Source organism: Amblyraja radiata, chromosome 33 (genome assembly GCF_010909765.2).
Source record: "Amblyraja radiata isolate CabotCenter1 chromosome 33, sAmbRad1.1.pri, whole genome shotgun sequence".
In the NCBI taxonomy this organism is placed as follows: Eukaryota; Metazoa; Chordata; class Chondrichthyes; order Rajiformes; family Rajidae; genus Amblyraja; species Amblyraja radiata.
In genome coordinates this window covers 21113882-21128924 of record NC_045988.1, presented here as the reverse complement: position 1 = coordinate 21128924, position 15043 = coordinate 21113882, and the positions used below count along the sequence as shown (strand labels likewise).

The following is a 15043-nucleotide window of genomic DNA, read 5'->3' as shown; positions in this document are numbered from 1 at the left end:
CGCACTTATTCTTTTATCAGAAGAAAATATTTGTTGAATCTATTACTCTCCACTTGTTGGTATCAGTCAATTATTCCACCCATTTCTGACCCAATGGGTGAAATAGTTTAAACTTAATTATTTTTAAATAATATCCCTGAGACTTGAAATATTTTCCTCTTTTTGATTCACTTAGCAATATTAGGATTCTAAAGGAGTGTGATATTATAATACAGATGTTAAACATATTATAATATGTTTAACTTGTTAAAATGTCTTGATATTTTACTGCACAAACATTTGGCAAACGGCTTCAGAAGCGATTAATGCATTTTTAGGGATAGAGGTGGAGAGATTGAAGCAAGAGATGCATGAAGAAACAAGGAACCGCAGATGCTGGTTTACATGGAGTGCTGGAACAGCTCAGCAAGTCAGGCAACATCACGGGAGGACATGGATAGGTGACGTTTTAGGCCAGTGGAACCCTTCTTCAGGCTGATTGTCTGAAGAAGGGTCCTGACCCTGAACATCAGCCATCCATGTTCTTTTGAGATGCTGCCTGATCTGCTGAGCTACTCGAGCACTCTATATCGTCAAGAGATTCATGAACTTGGGTTCCAGCTTGCCGATTTTCTTTTTAAATTGAAGGATGCATAAGAGGCATATACTTTGCTCTCCATGATACAGTTGGGATTCGTCTTAAACTGCACCTGTCACAAGTTGAAATAATGTGTTTTGCAATGGTAGGTTCCCGTTCACTTTAAGAAGTGGCTCTATAATAAAGTGCCTGTAGGCAATGTGTGGAGAAAGGAACTGCAGATGCTGGCTTATACTGAAGATAGGCCCAAAGTGCTGGAGTAACTCAGGAAGTCAGGCAGCATCTCTGGAGAAAAAGGATGGGTGACATTTCGGGTCGGGACCCTTCTTCAGACTGAAAGGTCCCGACCCAAAATGTCTCCCATCCTTTTTCTCCAGAGATCTTGCGTGACCCGCTGAGTTACTCCAGCATTATGTGTCTATGGCCTGTAGACAATGCTGTGAATCAGAGCTTGCAAGAGAAAGTGAATGCTGATCATGAGGCTTTATTTCTGTTTTACCAGTATACACTGTCCCAGGAGACCATCGACGCACTGAAGAAGCCAACGTTTGATGTGTGGCACTGGGAGTACAATGAGGTACCATGAAGTTGTCTTACCTGGACACTGCAGCTGCTAGGAAAATAGTCAAAATAACACAGGTGGTCATGTTTGGAGTACTGTGTAGGAAGGAACTGCAGATACTGGTTGATACCAAAGATCGATAAAAAATGCTGGAGTAACTCAGCGGGTCAGGCAGCATCTCTGGAGAAAAGGAATAGGTTGCGTTTCGGGTCGGAACCCTTTTTCAGAACAGAAGAGTTACTGTGTGTAGTTCTGGTCACCGCATGACAAGAAGGATGTGGGGGTTTGGAGATGGTGCAGAAGCAGTTCACCAGGATGTTGCCTGGATTAGAGAGTACCGGCTACAAGGAGAGGTTGAACAAATGTGGATTGTTTTCTCTGGAGCATTAGAGGCTGAGGGAAAATCTGATAGAAGTTAATCAAATTATGAGATGTATAGATGGCCTTTTTTCCAGTTTGGAAATGTCAAATATCAAAAGGTATCGCTTTAAAGTGATTGGGGGAAGTTTAAAGGAGACTTGCGAAGCAGGTTTTTTTTTCTCCACAGAGCGTGGTAGGTGCCTGGGATAGTGGTGGAAGGAGCTACGATAGCAATGTTCAAGATGCATTTCTATAGACACATGACACGCAGGAATGGAGGGATATAGGCCATGAGCAGGCATATGGGATTGGTTTAAATGAACATTGTGAACAGGACAAATGAGATGGACTAAAGGGTCTGTTCCTGTGCTGTGTCTATATTCTTCGTTGCTGCGGCTATAATCACAAAGGAGAGGCATGAGAGGAATAGATCGAGTAAACACACAGAGTCCCTTGCCCAGAGTAGGGGAATTGAGAACCAGAGCGCATGGGTTCAGGTGATGGGGGAAATATTTAATAGGAACTTGAGGGGTAACGTTTTTTACACAAAGGGTGGTGGATGTATGGAACGAGTTGCCAGACAACGTAGATGAGGGAGGTCCTATTGCAAAGTTTAAGAAACATTTAGACAGGTACATTGAAAGGATAGGTTTAGAGGGATATAGGCCAACATAGGCAGGATGGACTAGTCTAGATGGGGCATGTTGGTCAGAGTGGCCAAATTAGACTGAAGGACCTGCTTCCACACAGTGCGACTCTTTGACTGCTTCCATGACATGTAGGAACAGAGTAACAGCTGACTAACAATCATTTTCTGGAGAATTTCGCTCATCTGTTTGTTTAGCTCAGCAGTGTTTATTTTTGGGTGCCTCCAGCTATAGTAATTGTCTCCATTGATCTTGGATTGTCCATGTTGCCATCCTTGAGTGGAGATTGTTCCTTAATTTCTGAAGGTGCCAGAGCAACCTGAAGGGTTGGCCACTGGGCTGGATGTGTAATCCACCTCCACCACAACCTCTGCAGTAACACTGTCCGAGATGCCTTCGGGCAACCCAAGGAGGCTTGTAGTGATGCCACAGTAATCATGTAATGGACACTGACCTTCAGTAGCACCACCACAGTTAGAAATGAACTGATAATGGTAGAGACCCTCTCTAGTGTGACTGACCCACTAGTCACAATGTCAGAGGAAGTGTATGATCATGCTTGCATATCACACCTTTGCTAGTTTAACACTTAGAATGTTTCCAGTAAAATATTGAGTAATAGCATATTGTAGGAGAAACAAGTTTAAATGTGTACTAACTATATGTTGTAATTATTGGCAGATGCTCAGTTGCCTTGAGTACATGTTCCATGACCTTGGACTGGTGGAAGAGTTTAACATGAACCCCATCATACTGAAACGTTGGCTGGTAAGTTTGCTGCTTTTGAAGCAAACTTGGTATTTGTTGGCATTTTACATTACAGGATGGAACAGAGAATGAGGCATAGTCATAGAGTGATACAGTGTGGAAACAGGCCCTTCGGCCCAACTCACCCACACCGGCCAACAATGTCCCAGCTACACTAGTCCTACTTGCCTGCGCTTGGTCCATATCGCTCCAAATCTGTCCTATCCATGTACCTGTCTAATTGTTTCTTAAATGATGGGATGGGGCCCAGCCTCAACTACCTCCTCTGGTAGCTTGCTCCATACACCCACCACCCTTTGTGTGGAAAAAGTTACCCCTCGGATTCCTATTAAATCATTTCCCCTTCACCTTGAACCTATGTCCTCTGGTCCGCGATTCCCGTACCCTGGGCATCTACCCGATCTATTCCTCTCATGATTTTACATATCTCTATAAGATCTCCCCCATCCTCCTGCGCTCCATGGAATAGAGACTCAGCCTACTCAACCTCTCCCTATAGCCCACACCCTCTAGTCTTGGCAACATCCTCGTAAATCTTTTCTGAACCCTTTTAAGCTTGACAATATATTTCCTATAACATGGTGCCCAGAACTGAACACAATATTCTAAATGCGGCCTCGCGAACGTCTTATACAACTGCACCATTACCTCCCAACTTCTATACTCAATACTCTGACTGATGAAGGCCAAAGTGCCAAGAGCCTTTTTGACCACCTTATCTACCATGAAGGCAGACCGAATGGCCAATACATGGCCAATGTATAAAATAGCACAAAATTACTGCCTGTTTTTATTGCTGTTCCATGATGAAGGAATGATGAAAGAGCATGAAATTGCACTGTCTACATGGATGAACAGGAAGGCATTGATAATGGAGATCCATGCAATATACATAGGTCTCAAATAGCAGACAGCTTCTACTGCATTGAGAAGACCCAATGGGAAAGTTGAAAATAATTAAACTTTACACTTTGGAAATTGAGCTACAAGCTGTTTATGCATTTCTATGAGTTAGGTTAAATTCAATTCCAAATGCTTAGCTATCGAGAATTATGTTAGATATAAGGGCACTGAGTGAAATGAAATCAGCCAGTCTTAATCTCATCCCTGGTGTGTACAATTTACTGAGACTAATTGCTATTTGATGAAAGAACTGTCACCCTGCATCAGCAGAGATATCTTCCTCACAATGGGGCTGATAGAAATTAGCTGTGCATGTGCAAGGAGATTTATCTGGAACTGATTCAAGAGCAGGTGCTGAAAGTTCTGTAAATAAAAATCGAAAATGCTGCAAATATTCAGCAGGTCAGGCAGCATCTGACGGGAGAGGAACAGAATTAATAACACTGGTCAAAGACAGTTTGTCAGAACATTGAGACATACCTGAAGTTCAAAATTCTGGAGCTGTTGTAAGAATCTCACACAGGAAGTTCTGCAATATTCTGCATTACATTTACTGGTGAAAATTATTATGCAGGAATGATTTGCCCGCTTGCTGTAGATAAATTGCTGTTGTTACTCAACAGCCAACAATCTGTAGCCTCCCTTTGATCTGGTATTTTGTTGGTTCACATGCTTGATCAATGGTGTTTTATCATTAATGTTTTATTATTATTAATGTTTAGTGTTTTCTGAGTCATCGTAACTGTCACTGTATGTCATGTTGTTACTTGTGGGCGGAGCACCAAGGCAAATTCCTTGTATGTGAATACTTGGCCAATAAACTTACTTACTTACTTAAATTATATGGTTTGTTCAAGGAGGCCCCTTGTTTATTTTTATCATCTCATAACCTGGGCCAACATTGGTCAGAGGAAGGGTCCTGAGACCGATAGCGAGAATGGCCCTTTAACTAATGAAGCGACAGACCACATTCACAGGCAGGGTTGTGTTGAGTGTCCAACAACAAATGCTGGTTGCAACAATGGGACTTAATTTCACTTGAAAACACTTAAATGAGTGATGTCATTCGATGCAATGTTAAGAAACACTGTCCGGCCAAATTCTTAGAGTGAAGTGAAATGATCCAGAAGATGCTATTATTGCATTTGACTCTGAAAAATATTGATTTGCATTCACACAATGCTAAAAAGAATAGTTGTGCCATTGAATTTCTGGGCCATAGCATTTTGAACAAGACTACTTTTAGAATCACACTGTTTGGAACTGCAACTCTTCAGCCTTTGCGCTTCCGCCTGTTCTTTGAAAGAACTGTCCATTTAATCCAACTACCTCACAATGAATGATAAAACTATAAGGGATAGGAACAGATGTAGGCATCAGGTCCCCATTCAATAAGATAGTAGCTCATCTCAATTTCCTCAGGTTAATTTTCCTCTTCTCATAATCTTTGATTTCTTGACTTACTAAAATCCAATCCTCACAGATTTGAATATATTCAAGGGTTCAGCCTTCATATCTTTATTTATTTATTTATTATTATTTTTTTATTTTTTTATTTTTTTTTTATTAGAAGTACGGTAAATTACAATAATACACAACACATATCTTAATACATTTTTTATACCGCTTCATTTTTTTGAGCTTTAAGAAAAAGATAGAAGTAAGGAAAGTAAAGAAAGTGCGCAAGAGTCGTGAAGTGCAAGAGAGTGTTGGGAAAAGAAAGCCCCTTAGAAAAGAAGTTAGAGAAGGAAGTAAAGTAAGAAAGTAGACCCTAGAAAAGAAAGAAAAAGAAAGTAGGGACAATCGCTCTATTATAACATTAAACTCCGCAGAAAGGGGACTACCAACCAAGTCTGTTTTTGTTGTTTTACCTCCCATTGCCAGGTCCTGATACCATATATTTATTTATTTATTTTTTAAATTACTATTGCACCTCATGCTTGTAATAGGTCCATAAACGTAGACCACGTCTTTTGGAATTGGTCTGCTTTACCTGCTAAGAGGAATCTCATCTCTTCCAGATGTAATGTTTCAAACATATTTGATGTCCACATTTTTATTGTTGGTGTGGGCGCATTTTTCCAAAATTTAAGTATGAGCTTTTTTCCCATTATTAGCCCGTAATTGAATAAATTCTTCTGATACACGTTTAATTCAGGGATACCTTCCGATATTCCAAAAATTATCCATTCTGGTTTTGGTACCAATTTTAATTAATTTTGAAAAAATATCAAATATTCCATACCAGAATTTTTGGATTTTTGTACAAAAGACAAAAGAATGCGCTATGGTAGCTTCTTGACACAGACATTTATCACAGATTGGTGAAACATTAGGAAAGATTTTATTTAATTTAGTTTTTGAATAATATAGTCTATGTAATGTTTTGAATTGGATAAGCGTATGTCGTACGTTGATCGAACATTTATGCACCCAGCCTTCATATCTTACAGGGGCAAAAAATTCCCTATGAGGCATGAAGTTCTTCCTCATTTCAGTCTTAAACTGGTAGCCTCATTCTAAGACTGTGATGACAGCTCCAACTAATTTGCTCCAATTCCGTTTGAAAGGTTGTGACTTGTTTATCACCTGTATTAATTGGGCCGGTTTTATATTGTATATCCAGCTCAGCATTCAGGAGAACTACAGAAACAACCCATTCCACAACTTCCGACACTGCTTCTGTGTGACTCAGATGATGTACGGTATGATCCATCTGTGTGAGTTACAGGTGAGTGGAGATTGCCAATTAGCCTGCGTTCCAGCACAAGTACATCCACCCAACAGTCTCCCCTATGGCCACATGTTTGGAAAGAGGAGACTGTTGGTTGGATGTACTTGTGCTGGTGATGCAATGAATACAATCACCTTTTGCATCTGCCAACAATTATAATCGGAACATTTACATCTAACTCACTTCCCATTAAGAGATTCAAATGGAGTAGCGGACATGGTGAAGTAAAACAAACATAGATTATAGTTACCGATTAACGATAAGAAATTCATAACAAACTTACTTACCAAATGAATGGTTGAAAAGTGGTTGAAGGAAGAAAATTGATTTTTTTGGGGGAAGAAAAACCCCATAAAAAGAAGTAAGGTCTGGAAGGAACACACAATTGCTGGGGAAACTCAGCGGGTGCAGCAGCATCTATGGAGCGAAGGAAATAGGCGACGTTTCGGGCCGAAACCCTTCTTCAGACGTTTCGGCCCGAAACGTCGCCTATTTCCTTCGCTCCATAGATGCTGCTGCACCCGCTGAGTTTCCCCAGCAATTGTGTGTACCTTCGATATTCCAGCATCTGCAGTTCCCTTTTGAACACAAGGTCTGGAAGGATATGTTTATGGGGTTAGATGCAGCAAAATAGTGGAAAGTTTGTGTGAAGACTAAACTCTTATAGGATGCCTAAAGGGCCTGTCCCACATTCACGACCTAATTCACGACTTCTGCCGAGTTTACTCATACTCGCAGCAGGGTCGTCACGAGGTCGTCACGAGGTCCTAGGTAGGTCCTAGCAGGTCGTGATGCTAATCGTAGGTACTCATGGCATCAAGCAGGTCGGGGGGGTTTTCTAGCCTGATGAAAAATGTCCACGAGTAAAAAACATCGTGAATTAGGTCTATGTTTCTATGTTTCTATGTTTCTATGAAAGTGGGACAGGCCCTTTAACGATTAAAATTGACTACATGCAAACAATAAAAATCACATGCAATAATTGAACAAATTGTTCCCGCCGTTCTGATTCAACAATGTCTAGAAAGCAGCAACTTCTAGAATATTTAGATGTGGTCAACACAATGGCACAACTGATAGATCGACTGCCTCATAGTACTCGAGACCCAGGTTCGATTCTGACTTTGTGGAGTTTATACATTCTCACTGTGACCACGTAGGTTTCCTCCGGGTGCACTGGTTTCCTTCCACATCCCGGAGATGTGCGGGTTGGTAGGTTAATTTGCCTCTGTGCTGGGAGTGGATGAGGAAGTGGGATAACATGGAACTAGTGTGAACGGGTGACCGATGTTTTTTTGTGGACTCAGTGGGCCGAAGGGCCCGTTTCCACACTCTACCTCTAAACTAAAACACTAAACTAAAATTAGAAAAGGTTGAAAAACATAAACTTGCGGAAGCTGTAAAACTGAAATATTGTAAATAACAATCACAGAAACTCTCAGTAGGTCAGTGAGCATCTGTGGAAAGAGAAACAAAGTTAATGTTTCAGGAAGATCACCTTTACACAAATGCTGTCTGACTTGCAATGTTTGCACTATTTTCTCTTTTTCTTCAAGACAAAGAAGATCAGTGGTTCCCAACCTTTTTTAGCTCATGGCCCCCTTGGGATCTTTTAATTTTTCTGTGGTCCCCCCTGACATTATTAGCGGAATAAAAGTACTTCAATATTATAATACCTTCCATAAAAATATCATTGTCTATTAATTGCACATATATTCTTTTTTATACTATTCACAAACATCAAAAATATTTCAACTACATAGAAACATAGAAACATAGAAATTAGGTGCAGGAGTAGGCCATTCGGCCCTTCGAGCCTGCACCGCCATTCAATATGATCATGGCTGATCATCCAACTCAGTATCCCGTACCTGCCTTCTCTCCATACCCTCTGATCCCCTTAGCCACAAGGGCCACATCTAACTCCCTCTTAAATATAGCCAATGAACTGGCCTCGACTACCCTCTGTGGCAGGGAGTTCCAGAGATTCACCACTCTCTGTGTGAAAAAAGTTCTTCTCATCTCGGTTTTAAAGGATTTCCCCCTTATCCTTAAGCTGTGACCCCTTGTCCTGGACTTCCCCAACATCGGGAGCAATCTTCCTGCATCTAGCCTGTCCAACCCCTTAAGAAATTTGTAAGTTTCTATAAGATCCCCTCTCAATCTCCTAAATTCTAGAGAGTATAAACCAAGTCTATCCAGTCTTTCTTCATAAGACAGTCCTGACATCCCAGGAATCAGTCTGGTGAACCTTCTCTGCACTCCCTCTATGGCAATAATGTCCTTCCTCAGATTTGGAGACCAAAACTGTACGCAATACTCCAGGTGTGGTCTCACCAAGACCCTGTACAACTGCAGTAGAACGTCCCTGCTCCTATACTCAAATCCTTTTGCTATGAAAGCTAACATACCATTCGCTTTCTTCACTGCCTGCTGCACCTGCATGCCCACTTTCAATGACTGGTGTACCATGACACCCAGGTCTCGCTGCATCTCCCCTTTTCCTAGTCGGCCACCATTTAGATAATAGTCTGCTTTCCTGTTTTTGCCACCAAAATGGATAACCTCACATTTATCCACATTATACTGCATCTGCCAAACATTTGCCCACTCACCCAGCCTATCCAAGTCACCTTGCAGTCTCCTAGCATCCTCCTCACAGCTAACACTGCCCCCCAGCTTAGTGTCATCCGCAAACTTGGAGATATTGCCTTCAATTCCCTCATCCAGATCATTAATATATATTGTAAATAGCTGGGGTCCCAGCACTGAGCCTTGCGGTACCCCACGAGTCACTGCCTGCCATTGTGAAAAGGACCCGTTTACTCCTACTCTTTGCTTCCTGTTTGCCAGCCAGTTCTCTATCCACATCAATACTGAACCCCCAATGCCGTGTGCTTTAAGTTTGTAAACTAATCTCTTATGTGGGACCTTGTCGAAAGCCTTCTGGAAGTCCAGATACACCACATCCACTGGTTCTCCCCTATCCACGCTACTAGTTACATCCACGAAAAATTCTATAAGATTCGTCAGACATGATTTACCTTTTGTAAATCCATGCTGACTTTGTCCAATGATTTCACCACTTTCCAAATGTGCTGCTATCCCATCTTTAATAACTGACTCTAGCAGTTTCCCCACTACCGATGTTAGACTAACTGGTCTGTAATTCCCCGTTTTCTCTCTCCCTCCCTTCTTAAAAAGTGGGGTTACGTTTGCTACCCGCCAATCCTCAGGAACTACTCCAGAATCTAAAGAGTTTTGAAAGATTATTACTAATGCATCCACTATTTCTGGAGCTACTTCCTTAAGTACTCTGGGATGCAGCCTATCTGGCCCTGGGGATTTATCGGCCTTTAATCCATTTAATTTACCCAACACCACTTCCCGGCTAACCTGGATTTCACTCAATCCCTCCAACTCCTTTGAACCACGATCCCCTGCTATTTCCGGCAGATTATTTATGTCTTCCTTAGTGAAGACGGAACCAAAGTAGTTATTCAATTGGTCCGCCATATCCTTGTTCCCCATGATCAACTCACCTGTTTCTGACTGCAGACCTACATTTGTTTTAACTAATCTCTTTCTTTTCACATATCTATAAAAACTTTTGCAGTCAGTTTTTATGTTCCAGTTTTCTTTCATAATCTATTTTTCCTTTCCTAATTAAGCCCTTTGTCCTCCTCTGCTGGTCTCTGAATTTCTCCCAGTCCTCCGGTATGCTGCTTTTTCTGGCTAATTTGTACGCATCATCCTTCGCTTTGATACTATCCCTGATTTCCCTTGTTATCCACGGATGCACTACCTTCCCTGATTTATTCTTTTGCCAACCTGGGATGAACAATTTTTGTAGTTCATCCATGCAGTCTTTAAATGTCTTCCATTGCATATCCACCGTCAACCCTTTTAGAATTAATTGCCAGTCAATCTTGGCCAATTCACGTCTCATACCCTCAAAGTTACCTTTCTTTAAGTTCAGAACCATTGTTTCTGAATTAACAATGTCACTCTCCATCCTAATGAAGAACTCAACCATATTATGGTCACTCTTGCCCAAGGGGGCACGTACAACAAGACTGCTAACTAACCCTTCCTCATTACTCAATACCCAGTCTAAAATAGCCTGCTCTCTCGTTGGTTCCTCTACATGTTGATTTAGATAACTATCCCGCATACATTCCAAAAAATCCTCTTCCTCAGCACCCCTGCCAATTTGATTCACCCAATCTATATGTAGATTGAAGTCACCCATTATAACGGTTTTGCCTTTGTCGCACGCATTTCTAATTTCCTGTTTGATACCATCTCCAACTTCACTACTACTGTTAGGTGGCCTGTATACAACACCCACCAGCGTTTTCTGCCCCTTAGTGTTTCGCAGCTCTACCCATACCGATTCCACATCCTGCAAACTAATGTCCTTCCTTTCCATTGCGTTAATCTCCTCTCTAATCAGCAACGCTACCCCATCTCCTTTTCCTTTCTCTCTATCCCTCCTGAATATTGAATATCCCTGGATGTTCAGCTCCCAGCCTTGGTCACCCTGGAGCCATGTCTCCGTGATCCCAACTATATCATAGTCATTAATAGCTATCTGCACATTCAACTCATCCACCTTATTACATAGATTTAAATTTATTAGAACTGAAATTTAGGAGGCAACTCTGTGGCCTGTAGCTCTGTGGCCCCCTTCATTGAACCTGTGGCCCCCTAAATCCCAAAATCTTTCTGTGGCCCCCTAAATCCCAAAATTTTTCTGTGGCCCCCCCTGAAATTTGCCATGGCCCCTTTGGGGCCATAAGGCCCCAGGTTGTGAATCACTGCCTTAGATTGTAAACTTTAGATAATATCAATAGTCTCAACTGGGAATAAGAGTCTTTTTCTTTGTCGATCAGAAGAATTGGCACGACCATCCAGCCAAAGCTGTGCTTCTGGAACCATTCATTAATCTAACAATGTAACACGGAGCCTTGCCTTATGAAGGCTCTTTCAAGAATGGCACATCAACAAGCTTTATTTAATCCTTGTCTACCCTTCAAACAACAAAGTCTATTACCTGTGTCTTCCTGAGTCAATTATAGAACAATGTTTACCAATTTATCTTTTGATCAGAACTATTGCCATTTTGTTCTGTGGGGGCAATCTTTAGCCTATCTGATATATTGATATAAAGGGATTTTTTCAAATGTTAAAGAGAATTGCATTCAGAAACCAAGTCGTGGATAGAGCATTTGAGTAGCTGTACAACTACACACACACACACACATGCATGATAACATCTGAAGAAGGGTTTCGGCCCGAAACGTCGCCTATTTCCTTCGCTCCATAGATGCTGCTGCACCCGCTGAGTTTCCCCAGCAATTTTGTGTACCTGCATGATAACATGTTTACTCAATACTTTGCGTGTGCAACCATGCACTAATTCCTTTGCATCAGTCTTGTTGCCACTGCTTTGAATGAAAACCCACCAGTCGTTGCATTTATTCTGCTGTTCATATGAGTTCAGATATAAGCTATCTTCAGACCATGTGCCATGCCTCCTGAAGAGATAGAATAACCTTCTAAATGTCTATACTATCCAGTAATTGTGTTAACCTTGTTCTTACTGCATGTGAACAGGAGAGAGTGACTCCAACAGATCTGGTGATTTTAATGACTGGAGCTATTTGTCATGATCTGGATCACCCTGGCTACAACAATGCGTGAGTTTGAATGTATTCTGTAACTACTGGCGAGCTATTTCAATAGGGATTCAACGTGAGGAAAATTGACCAACTGCGTTATATTGAGAACTGTATGTTCCACTGTACACTGGGAAATGTAATCATGGAATAGTAAACTCTGAAAAGAGTTGTATAGATTTAACATGGCGTTGTAGGCACTGAAGCTCTTAGATTCAACAGTTTGGCTACACGTTGAACTGTGAGATTTAATGTACTGTGCAACAATCTATCTGGATTAAACAATGTTGATATAAGAAATAGCAGCAGTTGGTTATTGAGCTCTTTGAGTGTACGCTGCCATTCAATAAGCCAACAGCTTAAAGGAATTTCACATACCTGCAGTAAAATTAAATAGTTGAAATCTAAGAATATTAAACTGGGCGGCACAGTGGCGCAGTGGTAGAGTTGCTGCCTTACAGCGCCAGAGACCCAGGTTTGTTCCTAACTACGGGTGCTGTCTGTATGGAGTTTACACATTCTCCCTGTGACCGCTTGGGTTTTCTCTGGATGCTCCAGTTTTCCCCAACATTCCAAAGATTGGTAGGTTTGTAGGTTAATTATAATTATTAGTATGTGATATACTAAGATTTTATATGTATTTTATGATATTTTTTAATATGCAATGCATTTTTATGTAATGTTGCCCCTTGTCTGGACCTCGAGTCTGTAATAAAGTTTATTATTATTATTAATATTATTCTTATTATTATGTTAATTGGCTTCTGTAAAATTGTTCCTAGAGTTTAAGATAGAAATAGTTTAAGGAGTGATTGAAGTTCTATTAAATCTCTACTCGTAATTCAGCCATCCCATCCCAGGAATCTATTGATGAGTTTTTTTGTCAACCTTTCCAGCCTAAAAATATATGTGTATAAAATATGTATATAAAAATATGTATCTCTGCTGACTGGATAGCACGCCACAAACGTTTTGCACTGTACCTGGTGACAATAAACTAAACAAAATATATCCTAAGATAGACACATAATGCTGGAGTAACTCAGCGGGACAGGCAGCATCTCTGGAGAGAAGGAATGGGTGACTATTCGGGTCGAGACCCTTCTTCAGACTGACGTCAGGGGGGAGGGAGATAGATAGATAAGGAAGTGTGAAGGTGTGAAAACAGGGCAAAGGGAATGGAGATCAAGGAAAATGTAGAATAAATCATTGGTAGCTGGGAGAAGGTAACAACAAAGCAAACAGACAAAATGTAGTCGGAGACTGGTCGGAAAACTGGGACGGGGAAGGGATGGAGAGAGAGGGAAAGCAAGGGTTACTTGAAGTTAGAGAAGTCAATGTTCATACCGCTGGGGATAAGCTACCCATGCGAAATATGAGGTGCTGTTCATCCAATTTGCACTGGGCCTCACTCTGACAATGGAGGAGGCCCAGGATAGAAAGGTTAATGTGGGAAAGGGAGGGGGGAGTTAAAGCAACCGGGAGATTAGATAGGTTTCAGGCAGACTGAGCGGAGGTGTTCAGTGAAACAATTGCCGAGCCTGCGTTTGCTCTCGCCGATATACAGGAGTCCACACCTGGAACAGCGAATACTGTAGAACCTCTGCTTCACCTAAAAGACAGTTGGGGTCCTTGGACGGAGTCGAGGGGGGAGGTATAGGGACAGGTGTTCTCCTGCGGTTGCAGGGGAAAGTACCTGGGGAGACAGTGCTTTGAGTGGGAAGGGACAAGTTGACCAGGGAGTTGCGGGGGGAACAGTCTCTGCAGAAAGGGGTGGAGATGGGAAGATGTGGAGGTGGGATCCTGTTGGAGGTGGCGAAAATGTCGGAGGATTATGAGCTGTATTCCGAGCTGATGGAATGGAAAGTGAAGACTTGGGGAACTGTCTCCCTGTTACGACTGGGGGGATGGGGAGCAAGAGCGGAGCTGCGGGATATTGAGGAGACACTAGTGAGGGCCTCGTCTATGACGGAAGAGAGGAACCTCAGATGTCCTGATATGGAACACCTCATCTTGGGCACAGACGCGGCGTAGACGGAGGAATTGGGAGTGTGGGATAGAGTCTTTACAGGAAGCAGGGTGGGAAGAAGTGTAGTCTGGATAGCTGTGGGAGTCAGTGGGTTTAGAGTAGATGTCAGTTGATAGTCTGTCTCCTGTGATGGAAAAGGTGAGATCAAGAAATGGTAGGGAGACGTCGGAGATGGTCCAAGTGAATTTGAGTGTAGGATGGAAATTAATAGTAAAGTTAATGAAGTCAGTGTGTTCAGCAAGGGTGCAGGAGGTAGCACTGATGCAGTTTTCAATGTAGCAGAGGTAGAGTTTGGGGATAGGGCCAGTGTACGCCTGGAACAGTGACATACCCTACAAAGAGGCAGGCATAGCTGGGGGCCATGCGAGTGCCTTGGATTTGGAGGAGGTGGGAGGAGTCGAAGGAGAAGTTGTTGAGGATAAAGAACAGCTCTGCTAGACGGAGGAAAGTGTTGGTAGAGGGAAATTGGCTGGTTCTGCGGTCGAGGACTTTTAGACCTTCCTGGTGGGGGATGGAGGTGTAGAGTGACTGAAGATCCATAGTAAAGATGAGGGAGTGGGGGCCTAGAAAACGGAAGTCATTGAAGAGACGAAGGACGTGTGAGGTGTCTAGGACATGTTTGTGTCCATCTTTGTGTCTATCTTAGGGTTAAACCAGCATCTGCAGTTCCGTTATATGTTCAAGGCACCTGCTCAGTCTCACTAGAGGTGAGTGTATAGTTATAGATCGGTGACTATCAATCGGGCATCTTCTTGATTATTGTTGCTTCAAATCTACTTATG

At 42.1% G+C, this 15043-nt stretch overlaps 1 protein-coding gene across 1 annotated transcript in view; it reads left to right on the top strand.

Moving 5' to 3' along the window:
• Positions 1–15043, top strand: part of LOC116991388 (high affinity cGMP-specific 3',5'-cyclic phosphodiesterase 9A-like) — a 48766-nt gene that overhangs the window by 20857 nt on the left and 12866 nt on the right. The window contains exons 8-11 of the mRNA XM_033049997.1: positions 1080–1154; positions 2828–2914; positions 6444–6548; positions 12171–12253. Coding sequence (XP_032905888.1) covers positions 1080–1154; positions 2828–2914; positions 6444–6548; positions 12171–12253 — 350 coding nt within the window. The remainder of the gene's footprint in view (positions 1–1079; positions 1155–2827; positions 2915–6443; positions 6549–12170; positions 12254–15043) is intronic.